The 12,577-nt window shown below is 49.4% G+C and overlaps 5 protein-coding genes across 5 annotated transcripts; 1 reads left to right on the top strand and 4 right to left on the bottom strand.

Moving 5' to 3' along the window:
• Positions 1–172: 172 nt before the first annotated feature.
• N7517_003265 (inositol monophosphatase family protein) lies at positions 173–1,155 on the top strand (the record flags this gene model as incomplete). The annotated part of the gene is made up of 3 exons (XM_056720995.1): positions 173–290; positions 340–421; positions 477–1,155. The coding sequence occupies 3 exons, from the start codon at positions 173–175 to the stop codon at positions 1,153–1,155; spliced, it is 879 nt and encodes a 292-aa protein (XP_056585130.1).
• Positions 1,156–1,296: 141 nt separating this feature from the next.
• Positions 1,297–4,598, bottom strand: N7517_003264 (lipase ROG1 family protein; the record flags this gene model as incomplete). The annotated part of the gene is made up of 3 exons (XM_056720994.1): positions 1,297–3,388; positions 3,447–4,355; positions 4,411–4,598. 3 exons carry the CDS (start codon positions 4,596–4,598, stop codon positions 1,297–1,299), a joined length of 3,189 nt encoding a protein of 1,062 aa, XP_056585129.1.
• Positions 4,599–5,327: 729 nt separating this feature from the next.
• N7517_003263 (ABC transporter integral membrane type 1) lies at positions 5,328–5,820 on the bottom strand (the record flags this gene model as incomplete). The annotated part of the gene is made up of 2 exons (XM_056720993.1): positions 5,328–5,622; positions 5,690–5,820. 2 exons carry the CDS (start codon positions 5,818–5,820, stop codon positions 5,328–5,330), a joined length of 426 nt encoding a protein of 141 aa, XP_056585128.1.
• Positions 5,821–6,729: 909 nt separating this feature from the next.
• On the bottom strand, positions 6,730–8,055 carry N7517_003262 (diacylglycerol/lipid kinase family protein; the record flags this gene model as incomplete). The annotated part of the gene is made up of 1 exon (XM_056720992.1): positions 6,730–8,055. One exon carries the CDS (start codon positions 8,053–8,055, stop codon positions 6,730–6,732), a length of 1,326 nt encoding a protein of 441 aa, XP_056585127.1.
• A 500-nt stretch (positions 8,056–8,555) lies between these two features.
• N7517_003261 (inositol polyphosphate kinase VIP1) lies at positions 8,556–12,511 on the bottom strand (the record flags this gene model as incomplete). The annotated part of the gene is made up of 4 exons (XM_056720991.1): positions 8,556–8,664; positions 8,718–10,029; positions 10,082–11,705; positions 11,759–12,511. The coding sequence occupies 4 exons, from the start codon at positions 12,509–12,511 to the stop codon at positions 8,556–8,558; spliced, it is 3,798 nt and encodes a 1,265-aa protein (XP_056585126.1).
• Between the last annotated feature and the right edge of the window lie 66 nt (positions 12,512–12,577).

Below are 12,577 nucleotides of genomic sequence, written 5' to 3'. Positions count from 1 at the left end.
ATATTCAATAAGTATAGATCTAATTTATATTTCTACCAATATACAAATGTTAACATATTCCTTAGAAGAGATCGGAATTGCCCCGCCTCTAGCGTACCCGGAGCTCACTCCGTCTTTGACCTTTAAACCATACGTGCTATAGAACTCACTACCATCTCAATATCTCAATACCATGGAGAACCCAAACCTCAACGAGATTCATGATTTCCTAGTCTCATTGGCCTTCAAGGCCGGAGACATCATCAACAATGCACTCCCAGGAACCAACGACACAGGATCCAAAATGAATAGTCCGTGTCCATACAAACAGCAAAACAAGAAAATAGCTGATCTCCATAGGTGCCGACCTCGTCACAGAATATGACCGTGCCGTCGAAAACATGATCTCGACCTCGCTGAGGGAGAAATACCCACATTACGAGTATGTATCTTCTCTCTCGTGCTGCTAGCATTGCTTCTGATATGTATTCTCTCAGATTCCACGGCGAGGAAACATACGACCCAGCACGCCCATTGACCGACGCCCCTACCTTCATCGTGGACCCCATCGATGGAACAATAAACTTCGTGCATAGCTTTCCATTTGCCTGTGTTTCGCTCGGGTTCGCTGTTGGACGCATTCCGACAGTGGGGGTCGTGTATAACCCCTCCACCAAAACCCTTTATTCCGCTATTCGCGGCCAAGGCGCTTTCCTCAATCGTGAAACTCGCTTGCCGCTGAAAGGTGACAATGTCGAGCCCCTGTCGGGACTAGCTAATGCTCTCATTGCTATTGAATGGGGCGCGGATCGCAGCGGGAACAATTGGGAGACTAAGCTTCGGACATATGAGAATCTGGGCAAGTCTAAGGAAAACGGCGGGGCTATGGTGCGCGCAATGCGGAGTTTGGGTTCTGCCGCGCTGAATTTATGTGCGGTGGCTGATGGCACGCTGGATCTATATTGGGAGGGTGGATGTTGGGCCTGGGATGTCTGCGCCGGATGGGTTATCCTCTCTGAAGCCGGGGGTATTATGGCGGATGGCAACCCGGGGGTTTGGGAGGCTCGTCTTGACGGGCGTAAGTATCTTGCCGTCCGAGGTTCTCCGAATGGAACTGGACAAAAGGAGATGGTGGAGGAATTTTGGAGCCATGTTCAAGGTGAACTGAAGTATTGATTACCTGGCTCATAATCCTCTCGGCCTAGTTCAATACGATATAAAGTAAAAGAAGCTTCAATTCAAAAATATAACATTCACATAATTACAGGGTATAGGTCTAAGGAAAGCGTATGTACAATGAAAGTCAAGATGGAGCTATTATCTGTGACGGAAACCAGCGCTAGTTTCCACTTCGAAGCCGGACTCGCTGTCATCCTCGACAACTTCACGATCAGTCCATCGTGCTGAATCCTGCCTCGATACATAGTTTTTCTCACTGGTGCTCATGCGCGGTTCATCTTCGGCCGGTAAGGTATCACTCAGACCAGAAGATAGATCTTCCGATAGATGGAGATCGGTTACATTTGGCACATCGTCTATATCTCTTACTGAATCTGGATCGGCAGGATCGGACTGTCCTTCAACCTCATCACCAGAACTGGTCGGACTAACATTTGGAGACTTGGCCATCTCCGCACTTTGCTTCAGAGAATCGTCAGTCTCCGCAGTGGGGGTGTGGCCGAAATGTGTATCGACCAAGTGTTTCACAACAGGCCAGCCATAGGCATTAGTGAACATGCGCCGCACAATAATGTTGTTGTGGGCATCGGGCTCAAGTCGAACAAGGACCTTACGCCAAGTCAGATCACGGTGATAGGCTCTCGCAATTTTCTCTTCGACCTTGAGGCCACTTTGGTTCTCCGCCATGCTAGCAGGTGGGTGCTCAGTGGGCGCCGACTTCGATTGCTTGCCAGGCAGTGAGCCAAATGCTAGTGTGCGTCGCTTTACCGGTAAGGGATGCGGTATGTCCTCTGGATGGTAGATGCGGTCGTGGAAGATTGTCCGGGGTCGCGAGGCAGGGTCCAGAATGAAATCCGCAGGTGGTAAAGGCGGCATCAACAAGTCTCCCGCAGACTCGAAAAATGTTGTCTTTGGAGGCGTGTGCACTCCTTCGTGCTCGCGCTCGGAATGTCCTTGGGCAATGGGTATTGTGCCATCGCCATCGCCAGTCTCAAAAGTGCTCAGGGTCTGGCTACGCTTATAAATCCTAGCATTCTTGCTATTGGGGGGATTCCTGCCCTGGTTTAGGCGAAACAGCGAAAGAAAACTGTCTAGGGGACTGGAAGGCGTATTTCCCGTGTGATTTTCCTTCACCACGGCCGGCTCTGGAATGTTCTGGTTGGGCACACGATGTTGTGCTAGGAATTGCTCCGGCCTCGGAGAGGTTGTATCGTCCAAAAGGTCGTCTTTGGGCGTTGTGGGAACCTGGATCGCAGAATATGCATTTTGTTGACCGGTCTCGATTCGCGGAAGACTCAAAGGCGGTTCTTCATCGAGGCGAGGGAGTCGCGGGGATTTCGAGTTGGCGCCTGTCAACTCTGCCCACCCCCATTCGGCCATGGTTCCAACAATTCCATTGTCCCGTCTCGCCTTTTCAACTCGATCTAGACCTTTCCAGTCTAGGAACAAAAGAGAAGACGTCCGTAAAGGAACTATCCCATCATTCACCACATTCGAGTACACTGTACGATGCTGGAATTTCTTAAGAACCTCGTGGGCAGGACCACAAGGAAGAATCCGTAGAAGCGGCTTGGAGCCAGGATCCGAATGGCCGGGGTCTTTTGTAGACTCTCCCCTTCCAGCAATAATGGCCCCCCAGCCACTTCGAACTTTCGGTGCCGTCCAGCTCAGCCCGAGATCCTGGCCGGTACGACCAACTAGACCTAAATCCAATGCAAATCGAACATACATCGGATTTTCATTGCTGAGACCAAGAAAAGGGGTTGCAAGAGCAATAAAGTTAACAGGCCTGATTTGCTCAAAGAATTGAGGCGAGTGTTTTTGAATATATGCGATTGCATATGTCTGAATAAGCCCACCGAGAGAATGACCAACAAAACTAATGCTCGTAATCTGGTAAGCATGGTCTTCATTTCCAAATTCCTGGGCATTCTCCTGTGGGGTTGATTCGGCCGAATGAGCAGATGGTTGAGCTCGCTCCTTGCGAGCACTAAAAGGTCGAGAAAACGGGTTCGACTTTGAGCCCTTCAGAGGGAAATAGGGTTGATCGGGATATGTGAGAAGTAGGACATATTTGGCCAGCCGTTTGCCGAGGTATTGAATCCCACGCTCAGTCCGAACAACATTGCCAGAGAACCCTCTGACAATGACTTGCTCTTCGTCGTCATCATCATCGGGGTCATCATTAGACTGGCTGCTTTGCTCCTCCCCAACATGACTGGACTTACTGCTGACAAAACGATGGATTAGAAAATTTGGATACCAAAGCGCTCAAAAGGATTTCATACCTTGTCGAGTTTTCTCGATCATCCAGTCCAACAGGGCTGACGTGGGGAGCTTTGCCGTGACGGTCTTTCTTTTTGGACTTTCTCATGGCTGCGTCAATGCTCTCCTTCAAATAGAGCATGTCTGCACCAAGGTTGCTATGTAACCCGTGTGTCAGTAACACAAGATGAACCGGCTTCTTCTTGGCGCTTTTCACCGGTGCTTCAGTAGAATCCTCCAGCGCTAAATTTTCGCACGGAGATTGCGAGACCTGACTCTTCTGATCAACGCTTTTGGGAGCTGGCTCCGCCGAGGGGAATGGCGGGTTGCTCCATAGACTAGTTGTATCGTCGACGTGAAGAGCGATTGCTTTTGAATACACGCCTTTTGAGGCAAGCACCTGAGTACCTCTAGTTTCAGGCAGCCAATGGTCTTGTAACTTTGCGGGAGGCCCCGTCGAGCTATTTCCGCCACCCCATGCACCGCCCGAGAAATATGCCAGCGACTTTTCATCTCGACCCACCAGCAGCTCAAAATGAACTGCTGCGCTACTTGAGAATATCACCTGCGATTGTATCTCAACAATCCAGCTAACGCTCTGTCCACTTGCCGGTCCGCCTTGACCCGGAGAGCCAAAGTCGTGAGCTTCCAGGAGATTATCCGGCACCTTGATGACGGCGTCCCAACCACCTCCTGCCTTAAGGTAGGGCTCAAACTGCGGTGTACCCTCCAGATCCTGTCGCTCATATTTGGTGTTGGGGTCAAACTGCGAGGGATAGCAAGCGGCGTATAGCGTGTACGGGCCATGCAGGTATGCGGCGCGTAATGGGATGGCAGATGTGTTCTTCACTCTGACGTAGAGATTGGAAGGAATGGGCAAGATCGGATCGGCCGCTGGAGTGTATGTAATCGTGTATCTGATGGACGATTCACTATTAGTGATCCAGAAGGACTTCAGACTTGAGGGGCAATCCGGACCAAACTCACCTAACAACTTCCCCAACGCGAACACTACCCACTTGGTGGACTAACAACATTTCGGTCGCTTCCTCTATATCCACCGGATTTATTTGCCAGCCGGAGAGGGTATGAAATTGCGATCTTTTATTGCAGAGTTGTGCTGCACCTAGGTCTGGAGTTTGGGAGGCTGAATAGGTGCGCGCAGTGATCAGCATCGAAACTAATGGGCAGTTCCATTATAGTCAAGTGAATCCAGTGCGTTAGATAAGGGTATTTGGCACATCTCATGGATGTCCGCGGATGGTTTACGGGGTGCAATCTCCGGAGATGGCGGAAAACACATGACTTAAATTCCCTTTATGGATCAACACAGCCCTTGTTGATAAACCGGGTGGACCATATGCACTGCCCGTATAAGCAAATCTTGGCATCCCTTTCCGCTTTAGTGCCCGCTCCCCTTGCCGCTTTATGAGAATTGAGATCCCACCCCGCTGTAGGTAACCTGACAGGCCGGGGCCCCGGGGCTCCAGGCCTCGGGGATGCCCAGGTACAATGACACTAAAATGTCTATTTATCTGTACCACAGTACATCTGCTTAAATAGACCTTCTCCAGCAAGAAGGTTTTGTGGAGTATCCAACTCAACAAGACGTCCAGCATTCAATACTGCAATCCGATCAAAATCTATAATTGTATCAAGCTGTTCAACCATTAGCTCGCTCTGAGCATCCGTAAGTTAGGGCGATGAAACTGGGGACATACTCGATGAGTGACGCTGAAAACAGTACAGTCGTGGAAAGCGTCTCTCATGACTTTCTGTACTCGCTGGTCTGTTTGGGTATCAAGACTGCCCGTGGCTTCATCCAGAATTAGTACATGACATCCACTGTTACTCGTTTGTCTTTTGAGAATTGCCCGTGCCAGACAGAATAGTTGCTGCTCTCCTTATGACAGTGGATGGTCCTCAAGGAGTGCGTCCAAGCCCCCACGGCTTTCGATCGCTTCCCAAACGCCAATCTGTTTCAGCACAGATGTAATCTCGCTGTCACTGGAGAGTCCCATAATGTCTGCATTATAACGGATTGTTCCCAAAAGTGTGAACGGATCCTGCGGCACAGCTATCAGCCTCTCTCGGATTGATCCGGGGGCAATCTTGGGAATGTCAGTCTGATCGATTGTGATATTGCCATGTGAGAAGTCTATGAGACGCAACATGGCTAGCGTGAGAGAGCTTTTCCCGCTGAAACATGGAGAGTTGGTCAGCAGTCTGGTTAATAAATGAAAGCCAGAAGATGAGAAACACGTACCTCCCAGTGCGGCCGCAGATTCCGATCTTTTCGCCCGGGAAAATATGCATCGAGATGTCATCCAGAGCCAGAGTTCCGTCGGGATATCGGAGAGAGAGACCCTGTATGTTAATTGCCCCCTGCCGGGCCATAATGCAGGCAGTTCTGCTACTATACCCGGTTGGTCTTCACATGGCGTTGTCTCAACAAATGACTTTAGGATCGGAATTCGAAGCCATTGTGTTTGAATGATCATGGGGCTTGCCATTCACGTCATCCTGGATTTTCGTATCCGAATATTGCCTGGCCTGCCAGAAATTTGTATTGCGAATGGCCTCGCTGCCTGTTGTTTGAATGTCAACTCGACCATCCGAACTGAACGAGACCACACTATCTGCGATTCCAAGGAGTCGAGCTATGTATAGCCTATAGGTCGTCAGTCGCAGCCCAATCTACGGGAAATGGTACATAACAAGTGTACCTGACCAACTTCAAGAAATAGCCATGTTCTGATCGCGTTTTTCTTTAACAACGAGACAGATGGAGTAGTCGGGGTGGTCCAGCCAGTAGCAGGATCGTCGAAGGAATGATCGACAATATAGCCTGCTCGAAGGTGATAGTAAAGTCAAATGGCCTCAGGTGGCTAACTGGCCCGAACGCGTTCTCGGAAGTATCGTCTGCCCAAGGGGCAGTGGAATTGAAGGCCATTGATGTAGGACTTCGCACCGAAACTAGCAATAGTGCTAGATAGAGACAGCTGTAACATGGGGATAAGGTCTTCTCTGGGATATTTGGACTAAAATATATAGATAACCTTCGATGCGAAGCATGACGAATGCGATGTTGCCTAGACAAAGAAATGACCGGGATTGTAGGGGTCAGGTATAGAGCAGCGCGTCCGATTTGCTGATTATACAGCTATCCATGCACGTCCGGAGGACCGTCGGATGCATCATCCACTTACCTATGTAGAGTAACCCGTCCCGCCTATATATGTTGTACAATGAACTGCTGGATTCAAATCTAATATATATTTCTATCGCAACTTAATGAATCTCTATCTAATTAATCAAGTTCAGCAAACGGCTAGATTCTTTAGAAATCTCCACCCAACCATCTCTTTCGACAGCAACGATCTTTCCATCAATACAAACGCGTCGCCACTTCTCCTCATCTTCTTGAAAATCGATACGGACTTGCTCAGTGTCGACATAGGTGACTGTATCTTCTATCACATGTCGACCACCCTGGTAGGCCAGAGTCATCAAATGCATCGCGTCTTCCCCCGACATAGGACCGAAGCGGATGAACCTCATCTTTCCATCCAGGGGCACTGAGTCTGGAGAAATCAAGAAATCCTTCTCAAGTCGTGGAACGAGCGTAGCAAGTGCATACATGTGCTCAAGGCCACCCACTGCCTCTTGGCAACGTGCCTCGTTCGGGCCATTCGAGTTGGTTAATGTGATTTTGCCTTTGAATTGGTGAGGCGGACTGCCATCCGATGGATAAAGTAGCTCATTTGCGGCCATCTTGAAACGATCGCTTCCAAATTTGCGATATTCGAATGTGTCGCTGTCTGCAACTAACGCAGAATGGAGCCCCCAGCTCGCAACAACGGCCCCGTATATTGTGTGGTGAACCTCGGTGTCTATATCGGCTCGTTTACGACCTTCATCGATGACCATCCGACTGCCAGGTGAAAACTTGGCAGCAAATATCGGTATAGGAGATGGGCTGCCTCGAAGTAGTGTTGAAAGGTCCAGCACCGGACCAGATCGTAATCCAATGGAACTGGCCATGGCATTCCCTGTCCCACAAGGAATCAACACGATATTGGGAGATACACCAATCGTCTTCTTGGATTTGTAGAAAATCTCGAGAATGTCAATGAGGCCCCCATCCCCGGAAAGTAGGATGATGGTCTGAGGAACGCCATTCTGAGCCCGCTCCAGGAATTTCGATCGTGCGAGCTCGACAATAGTTTGTGCGGATTGTGTTTCGTAGAGCTCGTAATTCTCTAGCCCGATATATGTAAGAAAGGGTTGTACAACATCTTGAAAGACTGTTTTGGCTTTCCCCGTTCCTGATCCAGTTGATACCACAACCTGGACGATTGGTGGTTCATCATCATGTCGAAGGTGGTTGGGAATCTTGGTCACAAACGGAGATAGTGCTGCAGGCAGGGACTCGATGTCGATCTTTTTTAAAGAAAAGTCCTCAGAGCCATCCAGTTCGGTTTTCTGGAAGAACAGCACACTATATGTGGGTGCAGGGTTGGACAACACGCAGAGAATGTCGTTGAAGTCAACCGAACACTCAACACCTGCATGAGATGTGTATTTCAGACTGCTTCCAGCTATATCAACTGCCAAAGCGTCAGGCATCATTGAGTATGTAGCGTAGTGAGAGAAAAGTCAACAGTTGACAGGGCGGGGTTTACGGCTCACCCGGACTTTTAACCCATGTCGTACTATTTAGTTACTTAGTTTATTACTTAGCTAGTTAGCAGAAATATCACTCTTTAATCACTATCACTTGACTGTCGCTTTACCAAAAATTAAAATGTTACTTGGTTATTAAATTTTTTTGTCAACATATAATAGACACCTGTATAGAAAGGAACTTGATTGGTTGGACTTTTATACCAGCAGTATGACCCAATCCATACATAATGCACTAGGACTGGAATGAATATAGAAACTTAGATATCACAACATGTCCAATTTGAGATAGCTGATATTCTTCTTGCTACGTTGTTTTACTAGATACATAATACATCTCGACAAGGCAGGGGTACATAAGAAGCAGTCCGATCCAAATCTGTCGGTCACAAAATAAAGCAAAAAGAAGAGGGCATCACAAATACAATGTCCCGGGGATATCGATCTTAGTCCTGGGTTGGGGAAATTCCACGCGAGGGCGTCGGTGAAGTCTCATCATGAGAGCTATGCTTGTCACTGAGGTTTACTGCGATGAAGGTCTTGGGAAGTTCCACACTACATGCAGTGATTAGTAAAGGTCCCGGGAGTTGAGGTAGGGTACAACTTACGTGTTAAATTTCGCCTTCAAGGTCTCAATCACCTCCTTCCAATCCTGATGGGCTGTCAGGCTTCGGCGTGGGGTGCAGCCGATGGAGTGCCTGGAATCGAGTTGCACGTCAAGCGGGTCGAAGGCGTGACAACCAGGGCTGACTGAGATGCGAATGGAGTAGGAGTAGGAGTCCGATTCACTGTCTCGAGCTTCGTATAGCTCAAAGCAAATCTGAGAGAGATAATCAAGTTCTGGGATGGCACTCCTGGCAATCTTAGTTTGAATTCCACCTTCCAAGATGCAGTTCAAGAGGGTGTAGATATGAGATTCCTTGGTGAAGTAGAAGAAGGACTTGGCATCCTGCGAAGCCTGTACCTCTTCTAGATCTCGAACAATTTCTTGAAGAAGGGGAAGAGATGTTAGGAGGCCAATCTCGAGTTTCTCGCTGTCGGTGATTCCATATTCCTGAGGCGTCACGTAGTCGAACAAAACCTTCGCTAGCTTGTACAATTCTCGGAGCTTTGAAAGGCGCTCATCCATCTTGCACTTGGAAGATTGGGAGCCAGGGAAAAGCTTGAAGTAGTGATCGTATGAATCATCTAGTGCCCGAAGGTGCGGCAGTGACTCGAGAGCAAGGATGCGTTTCTTCAATCCAAAGCGATGAACGAACGTCTGGTTTTCGACGCGCTCTTCGGATTTGTCGTTCCCGGCTTCCGGTCTAAGTTTCCCCTCCGCGCTCGTGTCTGTCTTTGCTGCGCTCTTGCTTTTCTGATCTTCATCAGAGTCAAGGGCACCGTCCTGTGGCATGAAGACCCATTCCAGAAACTGTCTATTGTGGAGTGCATCAAATTTCATACTGTCGTATAGCTCGGAAAGCTTGCTCGGGTCGACCTTCTCGGTGTCACAGAACTCTGCAAAGAGCTTTTCCCACCGCTCCTTGAAGAGGCGAGGATCTTCACCCGCGCACCAACGACCCTGTATGCCAGATATATCAGAGGATTGGCTCGAGGTCTCAGGGTCCTCGGATGGAGTCGGTGAGATGTGGGGTGAGCCGTCGAGTTTCTCAAAGTTGTTTCGCATGACGTCCCGGTGGAACTTCATCAGTTCAACTACCCTAGCCAGGACAACCGAAGGTTCTGGGATGTTTTTATCCTTAGGCCAAGCAAATTGTGAAGGCGCAGACCCTTCTCGCAAAAGCAATTTCAGCTTCTTCTTGACTTTATCCATGACATCCTTGGCGGCATTTGAGTCGTCAAGCAAATCTTTTCGGACCTGTATCAAGTCTTCCGGGATATCCTTCTGGTCCAAAAATGAGCATGCCCATATTTGTGCTTCAAGAGTATCGTTAGCTTGATGCAAATAATGGCAAGGAAGATAACTCACCACTGGTGCTCACTCTACGTTCTGAGCTGGTAAATATGCGAACGTTATTCAACGCCTCCTTGTTTAACAGCTTGAGATCATCCCGCATGTTCAGTCCAAGATCCTGTGATTGGTAACGCGCAGCATGTGTGGGCTCGCCGCCCCACTTGATCACAAGCTGTAGTTTGTCCAGGATCAAGTCATTCTCGGCGGCGGAGAACCGAGAGAAAGTCGCACCTGAGATAGAATCACTTCGTGTCTGTGATCTACGTAAGTCCTCGTCTCCTGGCGTCAGTCCCTCCCCCTCATTGGGCACAGGTGTAGTGGGCTCTTCGCAGGGTTTGACCTCGGGCAATGGAGTTGAACCTTCCGGTGGGCCCTGTTCTCCCATCTCTTCTGGCTTTCGTTTCCGGAACATTGGCTTGATCTGTACTTTGGTACCAGGCCAGCCCCCCTTTTTCTCTAAAGATGTGCGGAGCAGCTTGAGCTTCTCCATGTCTTCCAGCCCCTTCTCCATGGCCAGCTTGACGGCATCAGAAACACTGGCCAATGCAGCTTCTCCCTTAATCACTATCTCCTCCTGGTGCCCCTTCAGCAAATTCACAAAAGGTTGGCTATGGAAAGTGAACTTGAATTTTTGCTTCGGGGTCCGATCTGCGTGTCGAATCACAGCCACCATACCCTTCAGCTTCCAAGAATGTTTGGAAGCAGGAAGGGGCGGAAGGGCTTCATCATTGGCATGTTGTACCGAGAGAGCAGGGGATTTCGTGTTCGAGGGACTATAGCCACGAGTAGTGGAGTGGGCTTCCCGGGAATTCAACTTGCTGAGAGCAGCGCCAATATCAGTACTCTCTACCCCAGATGACGCAAGTGATGGAGTACATGACTCTGAGGCCTCGGTAGGTTTCTGGTTTGGGCCATAAAGCCTAGAAGTGCTAGGAGACTTCAGCAGTGTCTTTAGGGCTTGGCGATGAGATCCTGCCGTGCTCCTTCTAGATAGGGGGCCTATGTCTGGCGATGGGGGCTCAGACGATTCTGATATCCCCTCGCATTTGCGTCTTTCTTCCAAGAAAATATCCCTGAGAATGTTGGCACATTTATCGTAATAATCATTGTTGTCCTTAACGAAGCTCCAGCCGTTGACGTCAATGACATAGCTTTTATCGCCAACGCGGAGCATGTCAAAGCCACAGATTCTTTGACCAAATCCATTTGAAATCTTTGATGCGATTATTGCCTCCTCCTTGCCAAGTTTTGTGATGTATCGTACTTCCTTCCCATGGGTATTGCGCCGAACGAGGCCATCGACCACGGGAGATTTGCGCGTCTCTGCGTGACAAAAGTCTGGCCCAACGGTGTAGGCTTTGACATCTTCCGCATTGTCCACTCTGAGGAACTGTTCGTAGAGATAACTTGCGTCCGTCTCAGTGACGGATCTTGGAACAGTGAGATTAGGATCGTATTCCGAGCTTTTGTTGCCGACTTTTCGGAATAGCCTTCTTCCACCGCCGCCGTACTGCTGATCGTTGGGGAAGTAGATGTGAATGTTGTGGTCCTCGCCATTTACAGGCTTCTCAACAAAGGGCTTTTTGAACACTTTGCCGTCAACAACCAAGGCCTCGCCATCCTCGGACATTGACACATTCTGGGTTTGGGGGTACCGCCACCAACTCCGCTCTCTGGGCCTTCTAGCCTCACACCAGTGAGACGATAGATATGCTGGGCTAGTTCCGTCGATTCTAGAACCGGACCACCATCACGATTGACCTCCAGCCGCTTCGGGGTGGGAACACCCATATGATCCAGAATTCTCAGGCAGAGCCGTCTATCCCACAAGACCTTTTGCATAGGCAGGTCATTGACACAAAGCGGTTTGCGGAGTTTAGCATACGCAATGGCTTTGTCCAAGGGGAATCCATCGGAAAAGAAAGCGAGCAAGAAGTCACACACGGGCCAATTTTCGACTGCCTCATCGAGAATAACCTTGTCTCCAAAAACGATCACCTCGAATTCGCCTTTCGACTGGAGTCGAGTCAAGATATTCTGGCTCGGTTTGCTGCGTGCTTTCACATCCAAGGCACAGACTCCAATCCTCCATGGCTTTAGGGAGCCGGTTTCCACCTCATAGATGGAACTTGCAGCGGTACTGGCAGCTGTGCTTCCACTGAGCCTCCTAGGTCCGTGGCTTAGGGGGCGTGCGGACTGTCCCATTCGACTGGCGGAGCGAAGGTCAAACCCCGAATCGACTTTCCCCGATTGGCTTTGGATCGACTTTGCGGGTGATGGAGGCTTAGGTGACACCAATGTAGGTTCGAGGATGGGTCCTGTGGGCGTCAGGTCGTTGGAATCGGATTCCATATCAAGTAAAGGCGACGAGAGGTTGGGTTCTGCGGGTCTCAAGGGTTCAGCATCGGCAGAAGAGCCGTTGCTGTGCTCAGCGGCATTATCCATATGAGGGGTCAATGGACAGTATTGTGTTTTAAAATCAAATGGAATCAAATCAAATTCAACTAATTT

The sequence above is a fragment of the Penicillium concentricum genome (genome assembly GCF_028827145.1).
Source record: "Penicillium concentricum strain IBT 3081 chromosome Unknown utg000001l_segment0_segment0, whole genome shotgun sequence".
Classification (NCBI taxonomy): domain Eukaryota; kingdom Fungi; phylum Ascomycota; class Eurotiomycetes; order Eurotiales; family Aspergillaceae; genus Penicillium; species Penicillium concentricum.
This window is presented reverse-complemented; position numbering and strand designations above follow the sequence as displayed.